This window comes from Leptosomus discolor, chromosome 8 (genome assembly GCF_034619465.1).
Source record: "Leptosomus discolor isolate bLepDis1 chromosome 8, bLepDis1.hap2, whole genome shotgun sequence".
Classification (NCBI taxonomy): domain Eukaryota; kingdom Metazoa; phylum Chordata; class Aves; order Leptosomiformes; family Leptosomidae; genus Leptosomus; species Leptosomus discolor.
Genome location: NC_141398.1, coordinates 40484769 through 40509887, shown reverse-complemented (window position 1 = coordinate 40509887; position 25119 = coordinate 40484769). Strand labels below are relative to the sequence as shown.

The following is a 25119-nucleotide window of genomic DNA, read 5'->3' as shown; positions in this document are numbered from 1 at the left end:
CTCCCCGCCAGCCTCCCCCAGCCGCAGCCCGCGATCCCGATCCCCGCACCCCCCACCCCGGGACCGGTCCCCCGAGCCGGGCCGTGCCCGCATCCCCCCCGCCCCGGGCCCGCTCCCCGCTGCGGTACCTGGCTCGGCTCCGGCACGGCCCCGCCGCCGGGCGCACCCGGGCCCCGCCGCCACCGCCCCCCGCGCCGCGCCGCGCCCTCCGCGCCGTGCGGGGCCGAGCCGTGCCGTGCCGCGCCGTGCGGGGCGGGGGGCCTGGCCCGGCAGCCTGGGAGATGTAGTCCTCGGCCGCCCGCCGCCCGGGGGGGCTTGTGGGACTTGTAGGAGGCGAGCGGAGCCGCGCCGCGCCCACCCGGCGCACCGACATCTCCGTTATCTACCCCGGTACCCACCCTGGGAGATCGGCACCGCCCGGTACCCACCGTCGTACCCAACCTGGTACCCCACCCCGGTACCCTGGCACACCCCGTACCCACCCTGGGACATCGGCACCCCTGGTACTCACCCCGGTAGCCCAGCACCCCCCGGAACCCACTGCTGTACCCACGCCGGTACCCTGGCACCCCCCCACCCCGGCACCTCGTCACTCCCCGGTACTCACCTTCGTATCACCCCGGTACCCCGGCACCCCTCGGTACCCAGCCGGTACCTCATCCCAGTGCCCATCCCAGTGCATCGCCATCCCCGGTGCCCACCCTGGCACATACATCGGCGCGTCGGCACCCCGCCCTGGTGTCCACCCCGACACCCACCGGGCACCGGCACCCACCTCTGGCACCCAGGCACACCCACCCCGCTGCAGAGCTCCCGTGAGGGGCCGGGCTGAGGCCGGGCAGGCTTGTGACAGGGATGACCCAGGGCACTTCGGGTGCGCGCCTCCGCCGGGACCCATTTGGGACAGAAAACGTCAAATCTCTCATTCCCCTTTTCAATTCATCCCCCGGGGGGCACGGCTCCGGGCCGGGGGGCAGGGCTCCGGGACGGAGTGCACTGTGCCTTTAAGCGGCCCGGGGCCTTCCCGGCCGCGCAGTGCACGCCGGGAGATGTAGTCCACCATCGAGGGCCCGCCCGCAGGGGCACGGGGGTTGCACTACACCTCCCAGCATGCCCCGCGGTCGCCAGCCCGGAACGGGAGGAAGCGTGGCCCGGGCGGTCCGGCGCGGCGATGGCGGCGGAATGGAGCGTCCTCCTCCTCACCTGCCAGCGCGGCGGCTGCGTCTCCGCCTTCCAGAGAGGCAAGCGGCGGGGCTGGCTCTCGCCCTCTCCCTCCGCGGCGGGGCGGGGGGTGCCAGCCCTCAGCGCCGCCGGCCTCTCGCTTGGCAGAGCTGGAGGTCCGCCGGCTGAGGGGTGGCCTGGGCCCGCGGCCCCCCCCGCTCCTCCTCACCGTGGAGGACCCCTGGGCCCGCCTGGGCAGCGGCGGGGCCACCCTCAACGCCTTGCTGGTGGCGGCCGAGCACCTCAGCGCCCGTGCGGGCTGCACGGTGAGGGGCCTTCCCCCGGCTGGGGAGCGGGGGAGGGGGGTGGTGGGCCCGGGGAGGCTGGAAGCGGGAGCTGTGGCTGTCCCGTCACTGCTGAGCGTCCCCTGCTCTGCCCTCCCAGGTGGTGACCTCCGATGTCCTAAGGGAAGCCCACATCCTCATTCTGCACACGGTGAGAGCCGACCTGCAGCTTGGGATCCCTCCGTCGCGCCCTCTCTCTCCTTGTGAACCCCCTCATGTTCCTTGTCCCGCCAGGGCCGTGACTTCTCCTTCGATGACTGCGGCCGGGCCTTCACCTGCCTCCCCGTGGAGGAGCCTGGCGCCCCAGCCGAAGCTCTGGTCTGCAACCTGGACAGCCTGCTGTGGACCATGACACACCGGGTCTGTGTGGCCTGCGGGATGGGGTCCTGGGCTTGTGTCGTGTGATGCTGGGCACCCGGGCGTGAGGGTGGGTTTGGCTCCCTCTGAAGCCTTCGGGGTGCCTTCAACAGGCACACAGCAGGGTGGAAAGGGTGCTGGGTGCCCTACAAGGGCCAGGCCCCTTCTGTGCCATCCCTGGGCACGTGGCCCTTCTCTCAGCAGCTCTGTGTGGGCTCCCCGCCTGGCGTGTGGGTCTGCAGCACCGACATGCTCCTCACCATGCCCTCAGCACCAGGTGAGTGGGTGCCAGCCTTGCCTCCAGCACCCGCTTTTGCTCAGGACAGGGGTCAGAGCCACCAGCACAGCTGGTGCAGCCTGTACCATGTTCCCGTGAGAGTGTGGATGCTTGAGCATTGCTGACCCATGTGTGGTTGGCAGCATCTGTTGTGCAGCAAGGTAGCCGAGCCTGGATGCTGCTGTCACCGCCTCTGCCATGGGCCTGGTTTTCAGGCAGTTGTGCACTGCCCCAGTAGGCACTGGTCTTTGTCCCTCTCCACAGGGATCGACTGGGATGGCTTCCAAGGCGTCAGAGTGATCGCAGTGCCTGGGAGCCAGGTGTATGCCAGGAACCATGGGGTCTACCTCACCAATGAGCAGGTCACGAGCAGCTCTGCCTTCAAGGGACATCCCTTGGAGGCACAGGGGTCCCCATCCCTTTGATCCCTTGGGTGCCAAGGTCCCAGCCCTGCTGTGGCTGCTTGGCTTGGGGCTCCCTGAAGCTCATCGAGGTGATCTCGCTCCCAGGGCCTGGTGCGTGACATCATCTACAAAGGCACGGAGGCCCAGATCCAGCAGTGTGCAGGGCCCAATGGCACCGTTCCACTGGTACAGCACGACTCGGGCATCTGTGGCCCTGCCAGCCCCGTCCCTCATGTCACCATGGCCATGGCCTCAGCCCCGTTGTGCCCTGGCAGGTCTGTGGGGTGGTTTTCTTCTCTTCAGATGCCGCCGAGCAGCTTCTGGCCACTCACGTCATCCCTCCTCTAGACGCCTGCACCTACATGGGGCTGGACTCAGGGGCACCACCCATCCAGGTGACAGCCTCTCTGTGGGGGATGGGACCCCTCGCCCCACAGGTGCTGCTGCTGGGCATCTCTGTAGGGCCTGTTTGCCCCCACACTGCCAGATTTGGGTGGGAGGGGAGCACAAAGCAGCAGGGTGGGGGTCAGGGTGGATGCACCCAATAGGTCCCTTCTCTCCCCAGCTCTCCCTCTTCTTTGACATCGTGCTGAGCATGGCAGGGGGGATGACAGAGGAGGATTTTGTGAAGGGTGGCAGTGACGCCAGCGTGAGGAGTGCCCGCTCCGTGCTGTGGACAACTCTCCACGCCTTCCCTCTTAGCATGGGTGAGTGATGTGGTGGTGGGCGCATGCAACATGACCCATCCCTGAGCCCACCTTCCCTGCACAGGGAGAGATGGTGTGGGCAGGGCCTGGCACCCAGCCGTTTCTCCCAGCTGTGGGTCCCCACATCTTCCCACCCCGTCAACTGGGGATGTTCAGCCTGGCTGCCTTTGGCTCGTGCGGGTGTCAGGTGCACCCATATTTGCCGTCGGTGTGCTGACAGCTCTCCTCCCTGCCCCCCCCCAGCCTGCATCCCCGATGCATCTTACGACTATATGACCACCTCTGCGAGTGACCACATCCGCAGCCTGACACTCCTGCCCAGCTCTGCCAGCCACCTCCGCTTCTGCAAAACAGCCCATTCCCACGTGGATGTACGTCCTGCCATCCCTGGCCTTGCTCCTGCCTGTTTTTTGGGGATTGCTCCGGGCTGCATGGCTGGACCCCAGTCCCACGTGCCTCTGTGCCCCTGGCAGCAACCCTGTCTCCTGGAGGATGGCTCTTCAGTCACCAACTGCCTCCTGGAAGGAGCCGTGCGGCTGGCAGCTGGCAGTGTCATCCAGCACTGTCACCTCCAGGTATGTGGCTGGGGTGGGAGTGACGCTGAGTTCTCAGTGCACTGAATGGGCAGTAGGGTGAGGTGGCCCTAGCTGGGATGGGGGACCCACGACTGTGAGATTTGGGGTGCCCTTTCTCTGCAGGCCTGCCTTTCATCTGGTGCTGGGGACCCTGGTGGCTGTCACCCTCCCCAGGCAAGGGGAGGAGGCTGTCACCACTGGGCTGTTCCTCCCTGGGGACCAGGGCAGACCCTCTCCATGGGGGCTCTGTCATGGCTGTGAGCAGTGGAGGCTGTCACTTGGCCTGAATTTCTGCAATCCATGTCCCTACAGCCCCGTGACAAAGCAAAGTGTGTCCCTCTGGCACTTGGCTCCTGCTGGCCCCAGCTTGTCTCCTGGGGTGATTGTCCTCTTCTGAGGTCTGGATCTGCCCCTGGTTTGAGGTCTGCTCTGGGGCCCAGCCATGCCACTCAGGGCCCTGCTGCCTCTTCTGTAGGGTCCCCTGGAGATCGGTCCTGGCTGCCTCCTCTCCGGGCTTGCCTCAGGCTCCTCACCAGCCCTGCAGGGCTGTCCCCTGCGCGACGTTGTCCTGCAGGGTCACCACGTCCAGCTGCGGGACCTGCCCTGCCGCGTGTTCACTCTCACTGGCCGCCTCGACGACTGGCAGGTATGGGGGTGGCAAGGTGGCACGAGGCTCCCTGTGAAGTCGGGGTGTAACCGGCCCCTCCGGCCCCATGCAGAGCCCTGCTGAAGAGGCCACCTACCTGAATGTGCCCTGGGCTGAGTTCTTCCATCGGACAGGCATACGGTAGGTGTCATGTGCCAGGATGGGACAGGAGACCTGGCTCCCTTGGGGATGGCTGCAGTGGGAGGTGTCACAGCCACCCTAACCCATCCTGTGTTCCGGCTCCCCTCCTGGAAAGTGTCCTTGAGCCCCAGGGCAGTGCTGACAGGCTCCCTCTCCATCAGGGAAGGGGACCTTTGGGATGCCGAGATGCCACGTAGGAGCCGCTGCCTGCTCAGCGCCCGGCTCTTCCCAGTGCTGCACACCTGTGAGGTGCTGGGGCTGGAGGACGTGCTGTGGCTGCTGGCCCCGGCGGCGGTGGCCAGCGAGCGGCTGGTGCGCTGGCGGATGGCCTGGCGCATGTCTTGGCAGGAGCTGCTGCCCTGTCTGGACAAGGCGGCCGAGCTGGGTGCCCGCCGGGCCCTCTTCTTCCTGCAGGGCCAGCGCAAGGTGCGGCGGGTGCTGTTGGGGCGCCAGGACAGCAGTCTCCTGCCGCTTGCCCGCAGCGCCGTCCACGAGGGCTACCACGAGGCTGTACTGGGCACGTTGGACGAGGGTGAGCTGGACTTACACAAACTGTGCCTTGCATCTCTGGGTATTGGGACTGTTCATTGCTCCCCACCCCCTCCAATGACCACCCCCCCCTTGCAGGAACCCGTGGGGGAATACTCCCAGAGCACCCAACAAGCCAGGGTGGGCGCAAGCCATGCGAGTCCCTCTTCCCCTGAACCCAGCTTATCGCAGAAGTGGGCTGGTTTGGGGTGACCTGCAGCCTGGCTGTGGCTTTGCAACCTCCTTTTATTTTCTAGTTGCCTCCACGGCCAGTGATGCTGGCATTGCAGCACGGGCGCTTGCCTGCATTGCCGAGGTCCTGGGCTGCATGGCGCGAGGGGAAGGGGGCTTGCGGAGCGGGCCTGCTGCCAACAGGGAGTGGGCCTCGGCTTTCGGGCGCCTGGAGAGCGGGGACATTGCCGGTGGTGTCTGGGAGCTGGCCGCCGAGCGGCAGAAGTGGATGAGCAGGTGAGGCTGGGGCTGGTCAGCGGCAGCTGCCCTGAGCCAGGCATCGGCACTCAGGGAGCCGTGGTGGCGGGCTCAGCATCCCTCTCTTCCCAGGCCGGCTCTGCTGGTGAGAGCGGCTCGGCATTACGAGGGGGCCGAGCAGATCCTTGTCCGGCAGGCAGTGATGTCCTCATGCCAGTTCGTCACCGTGGGGCAGGCGGAGCTGCCACCCTTGGGGCACTGGGTGCAGGTGGTGTGTCCGGCCCGCCTGGACCTTTCTGGTGAGTGCATCCCACCCAGTCAGATGATCCGTCTCACCCTGTGGTGTTAGGGGAAGAGAAGTCAGGGTGCCACGGGGAGCTGACGGTGAGCCGTGGCAGGCGGCTGGAGTGACACCCCCCCCATCACATACGAGCACGGCGGGGCCGTGGTGGATGTGGCAGTGCTGGTAGACGGGTGCCGGCCCATTGGTGCCCGGGTGCGGCGCATCAGCGAGCCGGAGCTGCGCCTGGCCAGCCTCAGCGGGACGACACGGAGCGAGGCAGCGGTGGAGCTGGTGTGCCGGGAGCTGGAGCACTTGCAGGATTACTGCCAGCCGCACGCACCAGGTGAGGTGTCACCAGCCATATGGCCCAGCTCCATACCCCCGATGTCCCCTTTTTCGGGGGGACAGGTAGCACAGCAGGTGTCAGCTTTGCTTTCCTCTTTTTGTTTTCAGGAGCCTTGCTCAAAGCTGCCTTCATCTGCACCCAGGTCGTGCAGTTCACCTCACAGAAACCCTTGCGGGCCCAGCTGATGGAGAGCTTTGGGGGTGGGTTTGAGGTGCACACCTGGTCCAAGCTGCCTCATGGGTCTGGCCTAGGTAAGTCTGCAGGGAAAGGGCCGGGAAGGCCCTCCCTGATTCCAGGGAGTCCCTCCTGCTGCCAGCACCGGGATGGGGCATCTCCCTTGCTGCCCTCAGTGGCAGACACAGCGCCTCGCTGCCCTGGCCCCGCCTGTGCTCCCTGCAGGCACCAGCAGCATCCTGGCAGGAGCGGTGATGGCGTCGCTGTACCGGGTGGCTGGGAAGGCTGCCAGCACCAAGTCCCTCATCCATGCTGTGCTGCACCTGGAGCAGAGGCTCACAACAGGTAGCGGCTGGGGGAAGCAGTCAGCCTGCGGGGTGCGGGTCCCGGCGGTGGCTGAGGACTCTCCGCCCTGCAGGCGGCGGTTGGCAGGACCAGGTGGGCGGGCTCGTGCCTGGCATCAAAATCGGGAGGTCGAAGGCCCAGCTGCCACTCAGGGTGGAGGTGGAGAAGATCCCAGTCCCTGACGGTTTTACCCAGACCCTCAACGATCACTTGCTGCTGGTGTACACAGGGAAGACTCGCCTGGCCCGCAACCTGCTCCAGGTAACGTCTGGGTGCTCCTGGGTGCCTCAGGCTCTGGCCTCTGCTTCCCCTGTGGCCTTTGGTCCCTGTCCCTTTCGCTGGCGCAGTGCTTTGCCACCCCAACGGGAGCTGGCAGCAATGCTGCGGGTGCAGTACTACCTCCCTGGGTGCTGCTGGAGCCAGGAGGACGGTGACAGGGACTTCCTGGCCTTTTGCAGGACGTGGTGAGGAACTGGTATGCCAGGCTGCCTTCCGCTGTGCAAAACACCGATGCGCTGGTGAGCAACGCTGAGGAATGTGCCCAGGCCTTGAAGCAAGGTGCAAGCCCCCTTTCCTAGGCCTGGCTGGCCCTTTTAACGACTGAAGAAACACAAACTTCCCTGGGGAGAGTCTGTATAGTCCTGGGTGGGGGGAAATCTGCGGAGGTGGGGGGCAGGTTCTTGCAGCTGCAGAAGCCTCGAATCTTCCCCCAGGCCCACGGGCACATTACAGGCAATGCCCCAAAATTCAGGCTTGAGTGAAGACTTGAGGAAGGGGAGGTTAGACATGCCGAGTCTGGTTGATTTTCTGAGCCATCCGTGATGGGGCTGGGGGCTGTGCCTAGCCTGTGCAGTGGATTCATTTGGCTTTTGGCTGCTGGGATGCTGCAGAGGGGAAGCCAGAGCATTAAAGCAAGCAAATTCTCCCCCTGTGGAGGATTAAAATTAAACAGCAATGTGACGAGGCTGGGTTTGCTTGCTCGGCCGGCAGACCTGGGAGGAGTGGGGTAGATGAGAAGGTGGAATTTAGCTTGGGCTGAGCTGGAGAGGCAGGGACAGGGTTCTGCCCCTTGGGAGAAAGAGAGGCAAATAGTTTACAGTATCCCCTCCCCTGCAGGTAACCTGCCGCTCATTGGCAAGTGTCTGGACCGCTACTGGCAGCAAAAGAAATGCATGGCCCCTGGGTGTGAGCCGCTGGCTGTTGGGCGCATGATGGACGCTCTCCGGCCCTACGTCTATGGGCAGTGCTTGGCTGGGGCTGGCGGCGGCGGCTTCCTTTACGTCTTAACCAAAGCCCCTCGGCAGAAAGAGGCTTTGCACCAAATTCTGGCAAAAACCGAGGTGAGATGCAAGCTCCCTGGTGGTTCGCTGTCGCAGGCAGCTTGCAGAAGCTCGCTTTATATAGCGCAAGCACTAGGAGCATCTTGCCCCACCACGAGCGGGATGAGATTGCTTGTTGTCCCCTTAGCCCTCCCCAGGACCTTGGGAGGGGAGAATAGGTCCCTCGCTGGCTCCTGCCCCAACCCATAAATCATTTTTTTTCTAGGGACTGGGCAACTTCAGCATCCACAGCATCCAAGTAGACACAGGCGGCTTCTCTGTGGAGGTTCTGGGACGTGATGTGAAGGATGTGGCTCACCCCAGAGAGGACATGGCTGCGTGAAGGCCTTCAGCCCTGGCCCCTTCCTGGCAGACAGGCAGGGGAGGGAGCAGCCAGCTGCCTTCCAAAGCAGGGAAATCCCTGCTGCTTTAGAGGCAGCTTCTTCAGCCAGTTCCAGCAGGTACCTTCGGTTTTGATGTGACCTTTTTGTGCTGCTGCTTGCCCCAAAAGCCACAGAGGCTGGAGAAGCTGTGACGAGCTGGGCAGGTAAAACTGTCCCTGGAAGCTGACCACGCTGGAAGAACGGTTTGTTAGGGTCTCCAGGCTGATTTTGGGGTTTCACTCCAGTTTTCATGGTTCTCCAAAGGGAAAAGAGTAGCATTTGTGATGCTGCCTCTAGCAGGAACGTTCCTGCTCTTCCAGCAGTAGAGACCAATGCTGTGCGTTCGGTGTGCAATACTCCTGCACTGAAATGCACCTGCGTGTGGAATCAAGTCCCTCTCCCTTGCTCGGAGACTTTCTGCAGTGAGTTACTAGTCCCTGCAGTCTGAATAAAATCCCTTGATCCCAGCATGTGTTTACGCCCCTCTGTCTCTAGCAGGGCTCCTCCCCGCAGGACAGCCAGGGCCCAGCAATGCCAGGGGGGCAAAGCTTTTCCAGGGGTTAGCAGGGCAGAACCTGCGTGCAGGGGCTGGTCATCGCTCTCCACAGCCCTGGCTGACGGGGACACCACGGGAGCGCTGCTGCAGGAGGCAGCCAAGCAGCCAGCAGGCACTGGGTACTACTCGGGGGTGTTTGTACTTGTGATGTGCCAATGCTAGCAGGGTCAGGGGGGGCACAGGAAGATCCTCTTGATGCTGTGGCACAGGGTAGGAAAGGAGAAATGGTGCCGAGCTCGTCCTACATCTCTCCAGCTCCCTGCAGGCCCCCAGACACACACACCACCCAGCGCTGCTGCTCAGCCAGGTGAGGTTTATTTACAGAGTCAGGGACACGGCCCTGATTGCTACAGCAGCTTTCTAGGGATTTTCCAAGCACCCTCCCCACAAGGAAATCATTCCTTCTCCCTTCAACAGAACGGTCCCCATTGCCACCAGGAGAGAGCCAGGGCTCAGGATTTGTAGGACTCCAGTAGCTGACCCTTAAACTGGTGGCACAGAAGGACCACAACTGTGGCCAGAGTGCTCTCTGCAGCCCCATATTTGACCCACACCACAACAGCCCCCAAATTCCCTGACCTGTGGCCTCCCGCAGCAGAGCAAAGGGAGTTGGGACTTAGCACAAGCTTGTCCCTCAGACGTGTTTTCAGAAATAGTGTCACGCTCCTCTCAGTGTGAGAGATTCCTCTGCTGCCTTGTTTCTGCTCCCACAAAAGGAATGGCAGCTCTTCTTTCCAGGCCCAGGAAAGCCCTTTGCTCCGAGGAACACGAGCAGAAGGGCAGCCATCACCCCATCCCCACACACCATCTAACAGCTAGCCAGCCCCGGGGCAGGACCTGGGCAGGCTCCAGGGCTGCAGTTACCTCCAGCGTGGTGCTGACCCAAGCACCAACTAACTACAGGCGCAGCCGCTTGATGTCCTCACTGCGGAAGTCGATTCGGAGAGCCAGCACCTGCCGGACCTCGGCGGGGGTAAGGCGCCAGGTAAGCGGGCCTGAGTTTGGACCCCAGTAATCCAGAATCTCCGTCACCTGGAGGAAGAGGAGAGCTGCAGGAGACAATGTGGCACCGACTGCCCTCACAGGTGAGTTCAAACTCTGGTTACGGTCGCAGTATTTCCTGTCACTAACCCCTGCAGGCAAACACCCATCTGGCATGGGGCAACTGTTCCAGCTTCTCCATACCCCGCAGGTGTGACAACGTCTGGATGAGCCCAGTAAATCCATGTGGAGTCCAGCTGGGCCTCCCACAATCCCCCAGTAAAAGCAGACAAAGCACAGCTCACCCTTTCCAGATTGAGGATGGTGGCCATCTGGGAAAGCCGGGCAAACTTGTCGCGGATAGTCCAGGTGGTGACTGTGGTGAGATAGGCTATGAGAGACCTCAGCTCCTTGTCAAACTGCAGGCCGCCAAGCTGTGGGGACCAGGGGAGCTCTGTTAACTCTCCAAGCAGGCCCAGGGGTTGTGTCAAACACAAGTTACAGCGGGGCAGGGCTCTGCTCAGCTCCAGTTAGGCCATTTATTGCAGGTTAAACTGGCTTATGTTTAGACCCACCTTAAAGGCCAGCCCCCTTATTGATGTGAATACATTTTCTCCCTGTGTACTAACGGAAGGTCCCCCTGAGCTGGCTGTGGTGGCAGAGCTTGTCTGAGAGTAACACTTGCCTCTGCACCATCCCGTCCCTTTACTGTGGGTTTCCTGGTGGAGGGTTTGCAGTCAAGCCAGACAACAGGGTGGAGGACAGTGTTTTGCTTACCCTGCTGAAGGTGGATTTGAGCAGCACCTTCTCCAGTTCAATGGCTATGAGACTGGTCATAAGACCAGTGAGGGTATCATAAATCACTGGAGACAGTCCAGCCTGGAAGCAGAAACCTATGTCATTCTAGTCAGGAACAACTGAGCAGAGATCCACAAAACCCAAGCCTATGAGAGCTTTCAAATAAAGACCCATCACTTGCAGGCTCAGCGAGCGCAGAGCACCACAGAAGCAATCCAGGTATGTGGGACTTGCAAGCAGGCTTTGAGAACTACAGGAGAAGGGGGTGACTGGGTCTCTAACACCTCTGCAAGGCACTGGAGGACATAGCTGTCTGCCGTTTCCGTGAGCAGGGGAAGAGTTAGGAGTTGCCACGTGGAGGTCTGGCCAAAGCCTGGCAGGCTGCCACGTCTCTCACCTTGAACTCTGTCATCTGCTGTTCCAGATTGACGATGAACTGCTGGACCCAGGGATCGTTAGCTTCATAGTCGCTGAACTCCTCCTGACAGTGAAATACAAAAAGGGTTTTCTATCCCTGAACAGCAGCAAACGGCCCAGAGGACAGGAAGGGAGGTCCCTCCTGGAGCAGCACTGCACCCCTCCTGTTTTCTCAAGCTCCTCTCCAGCCAAATGCCCCTTTCCAGGCTTGGATGCAGAGCAAGTTCTGGGTATTTTACTGTTACCCTGTGATGAGGGAACAGCAGAGAACCAGGGGGAACGAGGCAGCAGTGGCTCCCAACTGTGCTGCTGAGCAGAGGATGGAGAAGCAGAAGTACAGCTGGAAGCAGAAAACGCTGAGCCTTACCTCCTCGATGTTGTGGGAGACGGAGAGGAATAGGTTGATCCAGGGCTTCACCTGGGGTTTGATGGCTGTGCTGTTCAGCTCATTGAGACCTTCCTGAGGGGGACAGGAAGAAGAGAGGAGAGTGCCTGAGCACAGCTAACGTCCAACGGCACACAACCTTTACAGTCACGCTGTCCTGATGCTGCCTCCCATCCTCACGGCAAGCTGGGGAAAGCAACCCACAGACTTGCACAGGAAACTGAATCCAGAAGTCTCAGATACCACATCCTTCCGGTGCTGGAGGGGTCTGAGGACACCACGACAACAAAAAGAGGAAGGATGTTGGCCCCGAAGCTGCCGTTGTGCTGACTTGCAGCCTGGTCTGAAGGGCTTGTGCTTCCTCCACCCCTGCCCACAGAACTACAGAAGTTTCCTGGCAGGAGAGAGGCATTCAGTTCGCAACCCAGCAGGGTAGGAAAGGACACAAACACCTCTCAGCAGCAGCCAGAAGGACACTGGGATTGGGTTCAACTGATGCCTCCCACCTCCAGTGCAGCTTAGCTCAGTAGGAGAAGCTAAAAGGATGATAAAAGCTGTAAGCACAGTTAGTTCCCTGAATTAATCATAACCCCAGCACATGCCATCTCCCCCAAGCAGCAGGTTGTCAGCAAAGGCTGTTCCATTCGCTTCAATGCTAGAGAGCTCTCTGAAAGCCCCCTCCTGCCAACCATCCCCATTTGGCTCAGCCAGATGTCAAGAAAGCTCACCCAGCATGAAACTATTCAGGTACCGATACTGCCTGGCATTTGATGGAAGTTTTTAACTAAAACTGGCATTTCTGAGCAGGCCCTGCTGGCAATTGTCCTTTTCCAAGGCAAATTCAATGTGCGCATGACTCAGGCAGCGCAGGAGCTTGCTGCTCAGCCTCTTGATGGCTTCGCAGCCAGTTTTAACACTGCACTAGAGCTAGACTGGAGAGTTTTACTCCTTACTGATAAGCTCTTTGGTTTTGATACTGACCACAAGCCTCAAGAGGCTTCACTGGTATATTTGCTGGCGGTCTGAAGGCATCTGGCTGTAGTGAACTGCAAAGCCAAATGACAAATAGTCTGCCCCTCTGTGAAGTACAAAGCTGATGGCAAACCTGGTTCAAAATATTCTCTTTCGCTTGGTTTCTTTCCGCAGGAGTATTAGGTGTTCCTGCTCTTCTCCCTGCCAGAGACCATTGTGAAATTTTAAGGCAACAGCCCCCAGCATGCCACACAAGACAGTGGATTTAGCCAGAGAGCTTTCTGCCCCATGCCAGTGAGTATTCCCATTTGGGAAAGGAGAAACTTGAGAGAAGAGCAGCTTTTCTCTGCCAACATCCGTCTTCAGCATTACCTAGTGAGGCTCTTGACAATGTGCTGTGCCACGAGGGAGAATGGAGGAGATGGAAATGCTATTAATATTTCTTCTGCTGAAAATGCTGAACCAACTACAACTCTGTGCTGAGTGAAGACAAATGGAGCAACATTCCTTCTAGCTCTGCAGCTGCTTCCAGTGTTTTTTATGTGGCCGCCAGCCAGTGTGGCTGTGCAGACAGGCTGGATCTGTTTCCATGCCTCAAAGCTGACTGATTTACTCCCTCCTGCACCCCTACCCAGCACTCCTGAGGTCAGAGGTCGCCCAGGCCTTGGGCTGATTCCTGCCTAAGCTCTCCCTGAAGACACCGGCCAGCCTGGCTGGAGGCCAGCAGTAACTCAGCAAGACACTTACCTGCAGCAAATCACGAAATTTGTTGGAGACAGCAGCCATGTCGGAGAGGCAGCTGTCAATCTTGGCCTGCGCCTGCTCACCCCCAAAGCCTTGGCTAAGCAGTTTGCTGCAGTCACTCTGCAGGGAAGAGATCCACGAGCAAGTTGCAAATTAGTAACCTGGGCAGTTTCTATCCCGTCACGTTGCTGAGCTCTGGCTGCCCACCAGCATGCTCGCAGGCTAGGACAGGTACCAAACTCTCACCCCTGCGAAGGCAGAGGCTGCTGGCTCCGGCTGGGGAGAAAGCAGCAAGAAAGGAAGCCAGGGGCTACCCAGCCCAGCACCAGAGAACCACAGCCTCTCGGTGATGCACATGTTATTCCACTGGCCCCCAGCCCCTGTGCCAGGTTGATCAAGCTGGAGGAACTAGTATTTCCAGCTGCTACTATCAGACAGAGATTACTCTGCCAGCTCAAAATTGTTTTCCTAAGCCTGGAGGGGAAAGACCTCAGGAATTTGGGCATAGGGAAGTCCAGATTGTTTACTCGACCCCCCCAAGGGAGGATATTACAAATTCAATTAAGGAAAAAACAGTAAAGAATCCAGACCGCACCTCCAAAGTCTTCTTTAGGGTCATGATGTTTTCGCTGCAGACTTCCACATTGTTTAAGGTCACCTGGGGAAAAAAAATGAAAACAACAAACCAAAGCCAAGTCGAATTCATTGGAATTTTCCAGCACCACAGCCCCAAGTCCATACATTTACTCCATGCCCCGCTCACAGTACAGGCTGAAATGCAAATATTTAAGGGACAGAGGTGCTACTCTGTGATCAAAGCATTGCAGATTCACATGGAGCTGCATGAAGCTGAACTACAGTAACTGAGCACATGTGCTGAATGCACAGCTAGTACAAAGTTTGATACAGTTTACTCTACTTCTTTTCCTCATCATTCTGTCCACGATGCTGCAGCGAAGCTCCACTTGTGGGTGACCGTGGAAGGCAGGATGTACCCTCAACTTTCTGTGACAGTGTCATGAAGAACAACAGACCCGGAGGTGATGACTTATACACCATGTCCAGAGAAGCAGGGGAGGCAGGAAGGCATTCATATCTAAGCAGGAGGAATCGGCATCCCTGCTGCCAGATGAGTATCTGTTCCTCACTGAACAGGCTGTTCTCTACCTGCTGAAGCTGAACTAAATGTCAGTATAAGGCTGGGGGTTGTGCAGACAAGGAAATGAGGCAAGCTGACAGGTGAATGAGGAATTCCAGCAGGAGAACTGACATTTTAAACACTTTGCTTCAAGAAATGCAAAAAGCTGTAAGCAAGAATTTAATGAAATGGAAGAGTTCAGTCTCTCCTGCTCCCTTTGTTGCCTTCTCTCCTTGTACAGTGGAAGTCCCAAGGAGCCTCTTCAGCACTGGGTGTTCACAGCAACTTACAGAGAGGGAGACAAGTCAGGGTGAGCCAGCCCCTCTCCAGCGCCCCCAGTCTCTGCCTACAGGTCTGCTGAAACAGCAGGGCTGGCTGAGAGGAGAGAGCAGATCCAGAGCTGCTCTCCCACTGAGATCTTTACCACAATGCAAGGCCTATACAGCATCCCACCATAGGGATGGATGTGTTACGCTGCAAAAGACAGGAGCGACACCCCTCCAGATGCTCTTCAAGGGGTCTCTAATGCTTACTGCCACGTTCTGGCCTGTTCAAGTGCACAGAGAGTTGCAGTGCTGCTGTTAGGAGAAGGCAACAGGAGGATCTTGTAGACCAAGCACAGCAGACAACCCTGCTCTAATGGCAACTCTCAGATCTGTTAAGTGCCTGCGAAGAACACGATTGAAGGACACTTCAAAAGAGCACAGACTCTTCTCCAGCCTGGAGGGAATCGTCATCGCAGCAGCCTAAGAGGCAGTCACAGGATCATACCTGCGCAGGCCTGGTGTGGAAGCCTGATAAACATGAGGTGAGGTAGAAGCATCTACCAGACATCCAAAGTCTGGCCACCCAGGTTTTCAGGTCCTTGGGACATGTGATAATCACACCAATCCTGTTCCCAAGAGCTCCCCATTGTCTTTCCCCTCACCCCAACTCATGCTACACCAAAACAGCCACGAAACCCACCAGAAAGGACTGCTTGGCCTCATCGGTGCTTTCAATGCCTTTGGTATCGAACTTGCCCTGCTGCAGGCTGCTGTGCATAATGTTCACGGCACTGGTCACCCCTCTCTGGAAGTCCTGGAAGGTCGTGGCCGGAAAGCCCTGCTTCAGCTTGTTGTACAGAACCTCCCTACGGGGCAAGCAGAACATACCAGGGCTTAGAGCAAATACTGCAAGCCACAGCAGAGTTGTGCTCTCTGACAGTATCCCAGCTAAGATGTGACCCGAACAAGGTAAGTGAAACTTGACAGGGGCAAAAGAGGGCTGGCAAGTATCTCCTGACAGCCTCTAAAGGACACAAGGCTGAAAGAAATACACAACCACCCAGTTTCTGAGCTTTCCCAAAAATCCTGCCTGAAGCTGCCTGCTGTCTTCAATCACAGTTCCCCACTCTCACATTGGGAGGAAAAACAGGAGCAGGACAATTTCTGCAGGCTCACCTCAAGTTCAAGTTACTAAACAATCTTGCAGGCAACTCCAAGAACAATGAGGGGTGACCATGTCCCATCAAGCAGGGTAGCACTCCAATGCTATGTGGTGACTCTGTCTCATAGGTTTTTTGGGCCACGAGGTTCCTTTTTCTGTTTGTCCTACAGGTGACCACCACTACTGTGAGAAAAGCATGCCCAGCTCCAGCTTCCCACACCACACCTGACGCTGCTGCTGACAAGCATCTTCCATGGAGGTGACAACCCAGAGGTTCAAAGGCGAAGAACACAAGGTAGACCAACTGACAGCAAACACTGTTTGCAGAACACGAGGCGGAGGTAAGTTACTACAAACCTGGTGTATTTTCATTACCTGAAGTCAGACTCTAGCTCGGTGGTGGAGTGGTTGATCATGGCACACAGACAGTCTATGCTGGAGCTGGACAGAGCACGCCCAATGCACTTCTTCACTATATAAAACACGTCATCCACCATGCTGGAGGTGAGCTGGCCCTTCTCGTAGCTGTCCATGGCAACAGCCTGCAAAGAAAACTGTCTCAGTCCCTGAGCTCAGCGAGCAAAGGTGCCCTCTCAGAGCAGTGCTGCAAGACCAAACTGCCAGCCTGCCCATTTCACCCTGAGCTGAACTGGACCACACGCGGCCTGGCACCACTCATCATAGTTTTCAGTAGCCCATAGACCTGGAAGATCTGACTCTGAAAGATACTCAGGGGTATATCTGGAGACAAAGTTCAGAAGCCACCACTTGTTTTTCAAGACCAGGGGAAACAAAAGACCTCCCCAACAACTGCAGACCTGCCATGCACTCATCTGCCTCCCTGGGGATGCTCAGCAGGGGACTGTGGAGCACACGCAGAAGTCTCAGTCACTGACAGAGAGCGTGGGCTATTGCAAGCAGCAGTTTGAGCCCTACCTTGTTGACAGTCTCCCTCATGAAGTATTCCTCCATGGTGATGTAGTAGCCAATGAGCTCTTGCATGGTGCGGCTCAGCAGACAGTTGTTGAGGAGCTTGTCCAGGTATTTTTGATGCTCTGCAGAACACCAAAGAGAACCATCAGCAGGGACCAAGTGCCAGAAAGCAGTTCCACCTAATGCCCTTGCTGCCTCTCTTGTGGGCACTGAATGGACACACACCTGAAAAGCCCAACCTGGAATAAATCACAAGCCTGGACTGTGGAGCTGAAATTGCTGAGCTGACTTTTGCAGGTGACAAAAGTGACTTCCAGGGCTCCATGGAGTACTAAAACACCAAGCCTGTTTTCCCTGTGGCCTCCACCTTTAGGATCTGTGCCTGCAATGACCAAAGGGCTCTCCGTCTCCTTAGGGATCTATGTTTATTATGCTCTGCAGTCATTCTTAATGTTGGTTTCCCTCTTAGAAGGAACAACCAGTGCTGAAAACAGGTTTGGGGAGGCCAGGCTACACAATCCTCTTCCACAGAGCGCTCCCAAAGCATCTTTGCAGATCCTATGTCACTCTGCTCTGCCACTAACTCAGACACATCTCCACTTCTGGCTGCAAGGAGCAAGCAGAGAGCCTGCAAGTACTAGTATTCAAGCTGTTACCTTGCTTTACTTCCTCTGAGGCCATGGAGTCTCCCACCTCAAAATCGGCTATTATTCGTCTCTTGATGAACCTCAAGTATTGCTCACTGCGGGCGTTCATCAGAGTGACTTCTGTTAAAATTGGGTCAAGTTCCCTGGAAGGAACACAGCGAGAATCAAGGTAGCAAGACTACAAAAGAAGAGGCACCAGCTTAACTCAGTTAAGTAGCCTGTTCTCTGTTTTCTTACTATAAGATCAATACTGCACCTTTTCATCTGTGCCGTTGAGTGGCAAAGCTCAGCAGAATAACTGGTGTGTGCAAAGAATGCACATAAAATTAAAACATCCTGAAAAAATCATTACAGAGCAGCTTCTTTTTTCCTCATGGTTGTAAGAACCACGTTAAAATCACAGCAGTAAGGACTGCAGGACTCTAAGCAGCCCAACACATCTTCAAAATTAGTCCTGTTTTGAGTGGGAGGTTGGACTAGTGACCTTCGGCACTCCTTTCCTACCTCAGTTTTGCTATGATTCTGTGAGCCCTACAGGGCCAGTGTTAGAAGTGCCTGGTCCCAGCCATCTCCTTATATATGCTTTTGTGCACAGATTCATATCTTTCTCTGAAAATGATGAAGAATCTGTTTAAGCTTAACTGCTCAGGAAACGTAAGACCAAAAAAGGATGTGATAATGCAGAAAACGGTGTTCAGATCAGAGATGGCTATGAAATAAGGCTGTCACATCAGCAGCTTTTTCATCAGCGTGCACAAAAGAACTTCACTGATCTTGCTCAAAGCCTCACAACACATGAGTGGGACAAGGAACCATTACCCTTATTTTACAGATGAAAAATCAAAAGCTCAGAAAGTCTGGAATGCATGCAGAGCTACTCAGAGCATATAGTAAGTGGATCTCTGTATCACTGCTGAAATGATTAGTCATGCAGGCTCACAAACAGATCTTGCTTGCGGAACTGAAGCTTTCTTTCAAGGCATGTTTAGAAGTCATGCAGTGCCAGAAGGGCTGGGTGCACTTTCAAATGGCCTTACTTAAGGGCTATGCAAATACTTCGGATAAGAAAAAAAGGAGGGAGATTGAAAGCATCTTCGTTCATTAGCGAGAAACTGCTGTTACAAAGTTGCTGCAGCAACAGTACAGATTAAATAAGACCCAAAGATTTATTCTCGATTCTGTCACAAATTATCTGCCCCGAGAGCTGCTCTATTTTGTGGGCTCTGAGGACCGTACTCTGACCATCAAAAGGTAGTGGGCACAAGCGATTAAATTCTCAGTCCTTTGTGTGCAGTGATATTGCCAGCCCTCCAGCCATGGTTAGGGCCAAGGCTTAAAAGTAATGAGTAAGCAAAATAAAGCACCACCACAGAAGCTGCCTTTATAAGAGGGCAGTGAAGGGCACCTAACAATTGGATTTTATGCTTTAGTAGCCACAAAGCCTCTGGAAGACTGGCAGAGTTATCTAAATGCTAAGTAGTGTTAGGAACAGCTCAAGAGTTCAAGGTTAGAGAGCAAAAAGAGGTTTTGTTTGTACCTTGGTTCAATCTTCTCTGCAGAAGAGCTTCTTATCATGCTATTCTGAACTTGCTGGAACTGCAATCACAAGAAAAGGGAGAGTCATCAAAGTCTTTGCTGATGGCGCTTCTCGGGTTGTAGCCTAAGGAGATGCTTACCCAGGGGGGGTGCTAGGAATGCTGTGCAGGAAGCACTGCCAGAGAAGGGAACCGCATCAGTTCACATCCTCCCCCAAGACAGAACTCAACCTGCCAGGAAGGGCGGTGGGATGGGAACTCCAACAGAGGCACCAAGGCATGTGACTGTGAGACAGTTACAGTAGCCCTGCATCTAACAGACAGCAGCAGAACAAGACAGAGGGGAAGGTGTACTGAAAGCACCCTACAGACCTGCAAAGCAAAGAATCCTGTGCCCAGAGTCCATTTACCATGCTCCAAATGAATCCTTCTCTGCAACAGAAGGGATAGCTACAGGCCAGATCCCTTCAGCCATCAGTGCAAATACAGAGTAAAGCAAGGTTCGTCTCAATACACAAGGTCAAACTTTGCCGCCTCTGTGGCAGCAGGAGCCCCACAGAGCTGGATGGAGGCTGCAGTCAGGCAGCCCCACACTCCTCTTACCTGCCTGTGATAGTCCCTCTCTTTCATGAACTTGTCCACCACTTTCTCCACCTGCCGGTCGCACTCCACTTGCAGGTGCTTGATGAGGGTGTACAGCCTCCCTGGCCCATAGTAGGTCTCCACAATGGGCTGGTGGGTCTCCACAATACGAGCGATCCCTGCAGGGAGAGGGGAAGCACAAGAAGAGAGACTCAAGCAGGAGTTCCCATCCAGTCTGGACCCAGAGCAGAGCTACACAGGTCCACAGACAGGACCTAACAAAGGATCATTGACTCCCCAGATAAACCATTTATACTGTCCAGCCACTCTCTAGTGCCTCATTGAAGGCCTGTCATTACCACCCCTCGTTCCATGGCATCTTCTCTCTGCGTATGACACCCTCTCTGTGGTTTATTGCAAGGCTGCAGTGCAAATCTCCTGGAGTAGACTCCACCTCTCTTCCTAAAGAGAGCTCCTGTCATGCGATGTGTGTCAGCTGCCCTCCTACCCAGCAAGATACCAGGTATGAAGCTTCCACAGGAGAAAGCTGCATGAGCTAAACCTGGCAGGGGGCATAACTGCCACCCAAGCCCAGTCTCAGCTTTCAGCACCCGCCAGGTTACAGGAGAAAAGCAGTGCTAGGAGAATCAGCCTAGGGAAAGCTCTGCTTTTCTCTGTCACACAGATGCCCAAGACAGCAAGCGTTAGTAAAGGCAAGACCTCCTTGGAGAAAAAGCTCATTGCAGAGATACCTCCTTGGAGGTATTGCTTTCTTCTCACAAACGCTCTACTCTAAGAGTAAGCAATCCTGCCCCTCTTTTGACACTACTGCCAAGAAAGCCTCGTCAGCTCTAAGGACCTTCAACAGCAGCAAGGGTGCCAGGCTGGGAATGGGACTTGGCAGTGGTGCAGCCTAGAATTATAGCAGACTTACTAGAGAAGATGACTAATCACCATGGGGTCTTAATTACTGTCTTTGGCAACATTCCCACAGAGCATTCATACTCCCTTCTCTCCCTTCCCTCTCTGCTTTCAAGTTCCCGTGGTCCTCCTTGAAGAGCCTGGCCTGAAGGCAGCAACAGCTGCTCAATCTTAAGGGACCTGATTTGTTTGTCTGGAGAGCTGCATGTCTGAAGAAACCTTCAGAGAATACCCATTTGTTTTGAAGATGCAGAGAACAGGAAGAGTCTGATTCCTGAAGGAAGCCAACAAATCCTTTGCAAATCCACTTTGGGCCTGCACAAGCTGTATGTAGGAAAGCTGGCATATTTTAAGGCCCTCTCCTGGCTGGGAAAAAGTCTACTAGTTGTGTCCCTGTCCCTCTAGCATGACACTCCCATAGCTCAAAGGGGAAGGAGACATCTTGTGATCTCCTGGAGCTAAAATTAAAAGCATTTAAATTGATGGACAATCTCATCACAGACTACTTTCAATCCATCAGCAAAGAGGAAGATTACCTTCGAAGAGGAGCGTCAGGGTGTCCGCAAAGATGACAGCAGCTCGACGGTCACTCATGTCTGTCCCCATCACGAGCTGCAGGTTCTCTTCTGCTTTGTTGGCCACCTGCACGACAACAGGACCAGTCAGCTGGTAACACTCAAAGATACTCTTTGTCCCTTGCCCTGTAGAGCTTTTGCTGGCCTTCTCATTGCAAGAGCTACTGCTGTCGTTCCTCCTTTGAACAGGGATCCTCTCCTGTGGAAAACTCAAGGTTCAAGCAGAGCCAGAAACTTGTTCTTCTCTTTCCAGCCTCCCTTGTATGAATTTTACGCACAAAGAGCAAGACACAGAAGGAGAAGCCAGCCAGCAAGCGGGATCTGTATTCAGATACCAGAAAGCCCATCCCAGGACGCAAAACGCAGAGAGAGAGATGAACTAAGACCAGTGCTGGTTTCTAAGATTAACAAGCCACAGCCAAGATCTCCTTCCACGACACCTCTTGACAGAGACTGGGTTTTGCTTTCCCCTAGGACACCAGACAGGTCACAGTATGTTTCACAGAACCTGTTACCTGCTTGCAGAGGTACTCTGCGAACTTGCTCAGCCCCTCTTCATGTAAGCCTAGCAGAGGAAAGATCTTGAAGAACCGTTCCACCTGGGGCAGGTCTCCCTGCTTCATAGCTGTGTCGAATTTCTCTGTGACAATTGTCTTCAGGCGCTGTTCTGCTTCCTGCAGGAGCTTCAGGTTGGCATCAATTATGCCCCCTGGTCAAAAGGACAGAAAAGAAAGGGAAAAGTGACAGCACAATGTTAGTACTTTTTTTTCCCAGGAGAGAGAACTGGTAAACTCTGTGCAGCCCTGGGGTGAGACACACTGGAACGCCCCTACAGACAAAGAAAGATAGGTACCTGTGTGATGAACACACAGCTAACGTTGTGGTCTTGCATGGAGGATGTGAACACATCAACTGGGACATTTCTTTTAAGGATCAGGCAATTTACTCCTTCATTTCCAGTTGCTCTGCTTGGTAGTACACCATTAACACTGCAACAGTTCTCCCTGACAGAGCCTTCTCCCTCACTACTTCTGTCCTGAACGTTTTGTCCTTCACCTAGTTAGCACCTGAAATACTATTAAAGCTGCGTGCCAGGAATTCTCCTTTGAATTAATGATAATTCAAACCTAGTAACACTTCAAAAATGTTCACCTCTATGTTACTCTATAACACACTAAGATCTTTGGCTAGCATTAGTCTATTGGCCGAGGCTATTGCCATGGGAAATCATGCAGCCTCTAGCTGTCTACTGGAAAGGTGACTTATCAGTTTCTCTTCACAAACAGTACTTACCTTCCTTGCCCTGACGACTGAGCTCAATCACCGATTTGTCCAGAGACAGATAGCGATGGATATGAGCTGCTGCTTGTTCATAATCTTCATTTCGCAGGGCTGTTTGAACTCCATCCATGCAGAACTTCAGGTCAAGGATGTCGTCAGCTCTCTGAATGGCCTGATAGAGCCGATTCTGCAAGAAAGGCAACAGTAAGGCTTCCTGCTGTGGGCTGGACCAGGGAAAGAGAATTATGAGAAGACGACAGGGAGGAGGAAGAAACAGACTGAAGTGATACTTCTCTACAGAATAAACAACTACATAATCAGAAACCCAAAACTACTTAAAAAGTCACAAACTAATGCCTCCAAAAGAGGAACAGCATTTGTCAAAGCTTGGGTTGAACTCAGAGGCCGTACTCCACTTTAACAAACAGCAGAGACCAGAGATACAACCACACGTTATCTGTTTTGATTTGAGCAGCTGGGCTGAGTACTGGGACCTGATGCCTCTTAGCCTCTGTGCAAAGAATGTAACAGCCCAGATTTCTGACCAGTCCTCGGTGACAATGACCATCTCCACTGGCCTCAGCGCTGCAACAGTTGACACGAGTGCTAACAAGACTAACTTCAGCTTCTTCACCATATTCTACCAGGAGCTGCACAGACAGAAGGGGATGCTGGAGAACCAGACGCTCTAAGGAATAGCATACACATTATTTACTCTTGTACGCTGCAACATCCAGGAGCCCAGCAAGATACCATTACCCAGCAACACTAGATACTGCTCAAATAAAGAACAAAGCAGTTTCCAGCCCACCTGCCCACTAAAGAAAAGAGCACATGAACAGACAGAATATGGCTTGTCACGAGTCCCAAACACCCCCCCTCAGTCCAGTTACCTTGGCAAGGTCAAGCTGGCGGACTTTACTGCTGACGTTCTCGGCCAGGTTACAGGTGAAGGTGATCATCCCTGCCAACTGCTGGGCATCCCCCTCGATAAGCTGCAAATTAGGGCTGGGAACACAAGCGAATTGAACATGAGAAGCAAATATTACATAGTTGGATGGTCTGCAACAGCAGGATGGTTCTTTCTCTGAACCCAATCGCTCCTGTCAGCAATAGCATCTCTCATTTCATGCCCTTCCTACAGGGGCAAAGCATCAAAATCAAACAGACTGCTTTGGAAGAGGCTGCACAGACAGACTAACAACTGTCCCACTACCAGACATAGCGTGAACGACCCACTGAGGCTTTATGGCACTCTCCACTTCTCGAGTTGAAGCCTGTAAACTTGTGCTCTAAGCTTCTACTAGACATGAGGCCACTTAGGATGACTTCCCAGACTGCCTGCACAAGCTCACCACGAAGAGGCAATAACACTTGGCCACACCTGTAAACAGCCTGACACGTGACATATGATCCAAGCATTGATGCCGAAACCTCACAGCCTCTGCAGTAAGACCTTCAAAGAACTGCTCAGCCTGCGCCAAAGAGTCACTGTGTGAAGGGACAGCAGCTGAGTGCTGCTGAGAAGAACTGGGTGCCTGGGGATGCAGATCCAACTACTGTTCCCTACTGCAAATCGATTTAAAGTCTGACATTTCCTAAGGATGAATGTGCTTCCCTCACAACACTGAAATGAATTTTGATGTCATGCAGTAAGCAGGTAGGTACTGAACAGTGCACAGAAGCAGAACAAAGGGGAGAGGGTGGGGATCACTAACCCCATGCGATGAAGTGCAATCATCTTGTTCTCTATAGTGCTCTGCTGTTCCAGGAGGGCATCCAGTTCTTCCTGCACGACTTTCTGCAAGAAAAGGAAGTCTTGTGTGACTTCAGCTCTCCTCCAGGCCAGCAACTTATCACTGACCCTACATACAAGTCAAGGACATGCAGCCAGCAAGGTGCTAGCACTTCCAAGGGCTCGTATGGCAAATCCTTACGACGTTCTCATTTTAATCCTGTCAATTTTTATATTTTTGCCACTTTAAAGCATCAGTCATGCAAACCTCATCACACAATTTTTAAGTCAGATAAGCCACAAATTCCTCCCATGGCCGAGCTTCCAATGCACGAGGACCCTGCATCTGCAGGCTGCTCACGATTCAGGGACACCACTTCCGCGGAGGCGACACTGTCCCCGCACTGGGCCCGAGGGACCGTTGAGCTCGTAATTAGTATCTCTGCAAAGGACCCGGACGACCAGGGGAGCCGTGACAGGGAGGCACCCGCTGTCCTTGTCACCACAGCAGCGGGCGGGAGAAGGCTGGAGCAGCGAACACCTCCGGGGTGCCGCGTCCCGCAGCACCCGGACCGCCCCGCCGCAGCCGATCGCTGCCGGGCACCCTGCGGCCTCACGGGCCCGCCCCCCACACACCTCCTCCCCACACAGCCGGCTGTAGGCGGCCTCCAGGTCCGCCAGGTCGGTGAGCGACTGAATCCGCTCCATGGAGAGGGCAGAGGCGGCCGAGCCGCCGCCTTCTTCCCCCGGCGCCCTCGGGCCCGCTGCCGTGGCCAACGCCATCTTGGGGTGCAGCTGACGCGATCGATACCGCCGTGAGGCCCGTCGAGGCTGCCGGAAGCCGTGCCTGAACGTTTGCGGCCGCTCGGCACAGCCTGGCAGGGCGGGATGCTCACGCTCCCCCGGCGCTCTATGCTTGAAGATGTCTGAGGATTTTTTTCGGAGGTTCTTGGTAAGGGGAGCGGCTGCCACCCTTCCCCCCCCCCCGTGATCATTCAGGCGTCGCATCGGGCGGCCTCCCGCGCCACACGGCGCGCGCGCGCCGGGCCTCGTAGAAAGCCCCGGCGAAGAG

General features: G+C 55.8%; 2 protein-coding genes across 4 annotated transcripts; one reads left to right on the top strand and one right to left on the bottom strand.

Moving 5' to 3' along the window:
- Positions 1–1171: 1171 nt before the first annotated feature.
- FCSK (fucose kinase) lies at positions 1172–8864 on the top strand. The gene is made up of 23 exons (XM_086469197.1): positions 1172–1241; positions 1330–1487; positions 1606–1656; positions 1740–1865; positions 2067–2139; positions 2404–2501; positions 2649–2729; positions 2819–2938; positions 3109–3250; positions 3494–3621; positions 3724–3825; positions 4301–4471; positions 4545–4612; positions 4774–5144; positions 5398–5608; positions 5702–5868; positions 5968–6195; positions 6306–6449; positions 6598–6717; positions 6791–6978; positions 7176–7275; positions 7834–8057; positions 8263–8864. The coding sequence occupies exons 1-23, from the start codon at positions 1172–1174 to the stop codon at positions 8377–8379; spliced, it is 3258 nt and encodes a 1085-aa protein (XP_086325323.1). The 3' UTR covers positions 8380–8864.
- A 404-nt stretch (positions 8865–9268) lies between these two features.
- COG4 (component of oligomeric golgi complex 4) lies at positions 9269–24839 on the bottom strand. 3 transcript variants are annotated; one of them, XM_086468781.1, is made up of 19 exons: positions 24684–24839; positions 24031–24113; positions 23206–23320; positions 22325–22499; positions 21547–21740; positions 20993–21098; positions 19557–19714; positions 18956–19014; positions 17428–17561; positions 16775–16893; positions 16214–16380; positions 15377–15542; positions 13868–13930; positions 13276–13392; positions 11539–11631; positions 11152–11235; positions 10734–10835; positions 10262–10390; positions 9269–10007 (listed from the first exon to the last, which is right to left on the bottom strand). In XM_086468781.1, the coding sequence occupies exons 1-19, from the start codon at positions 24828–24830 to the stop codon at positions 9873–9875; spliced, it is 2346 nt and encodes a 781-aa protein (XP_086324907.1). In that variant the 5' UTR covers positions 24831–24839; the 3' UTR covers positions 9269–9872. The 3 variants fall into 3 exon arrangements, with proteins under 3 accessions (XP_086324907.1, XP_086324908.1, XP_086324906.1); XM_086468780.1 differs by having other exon boundaries at positions 9998–10024; positions 24684–24775; XM_086468782.1 differs by lacking the exon at positions 13868–13930 and having other exon boundaries at positions 24684–24775.
- Between the last annotated feature and the right edge of the window lie 280 nt (positions 24840–25119).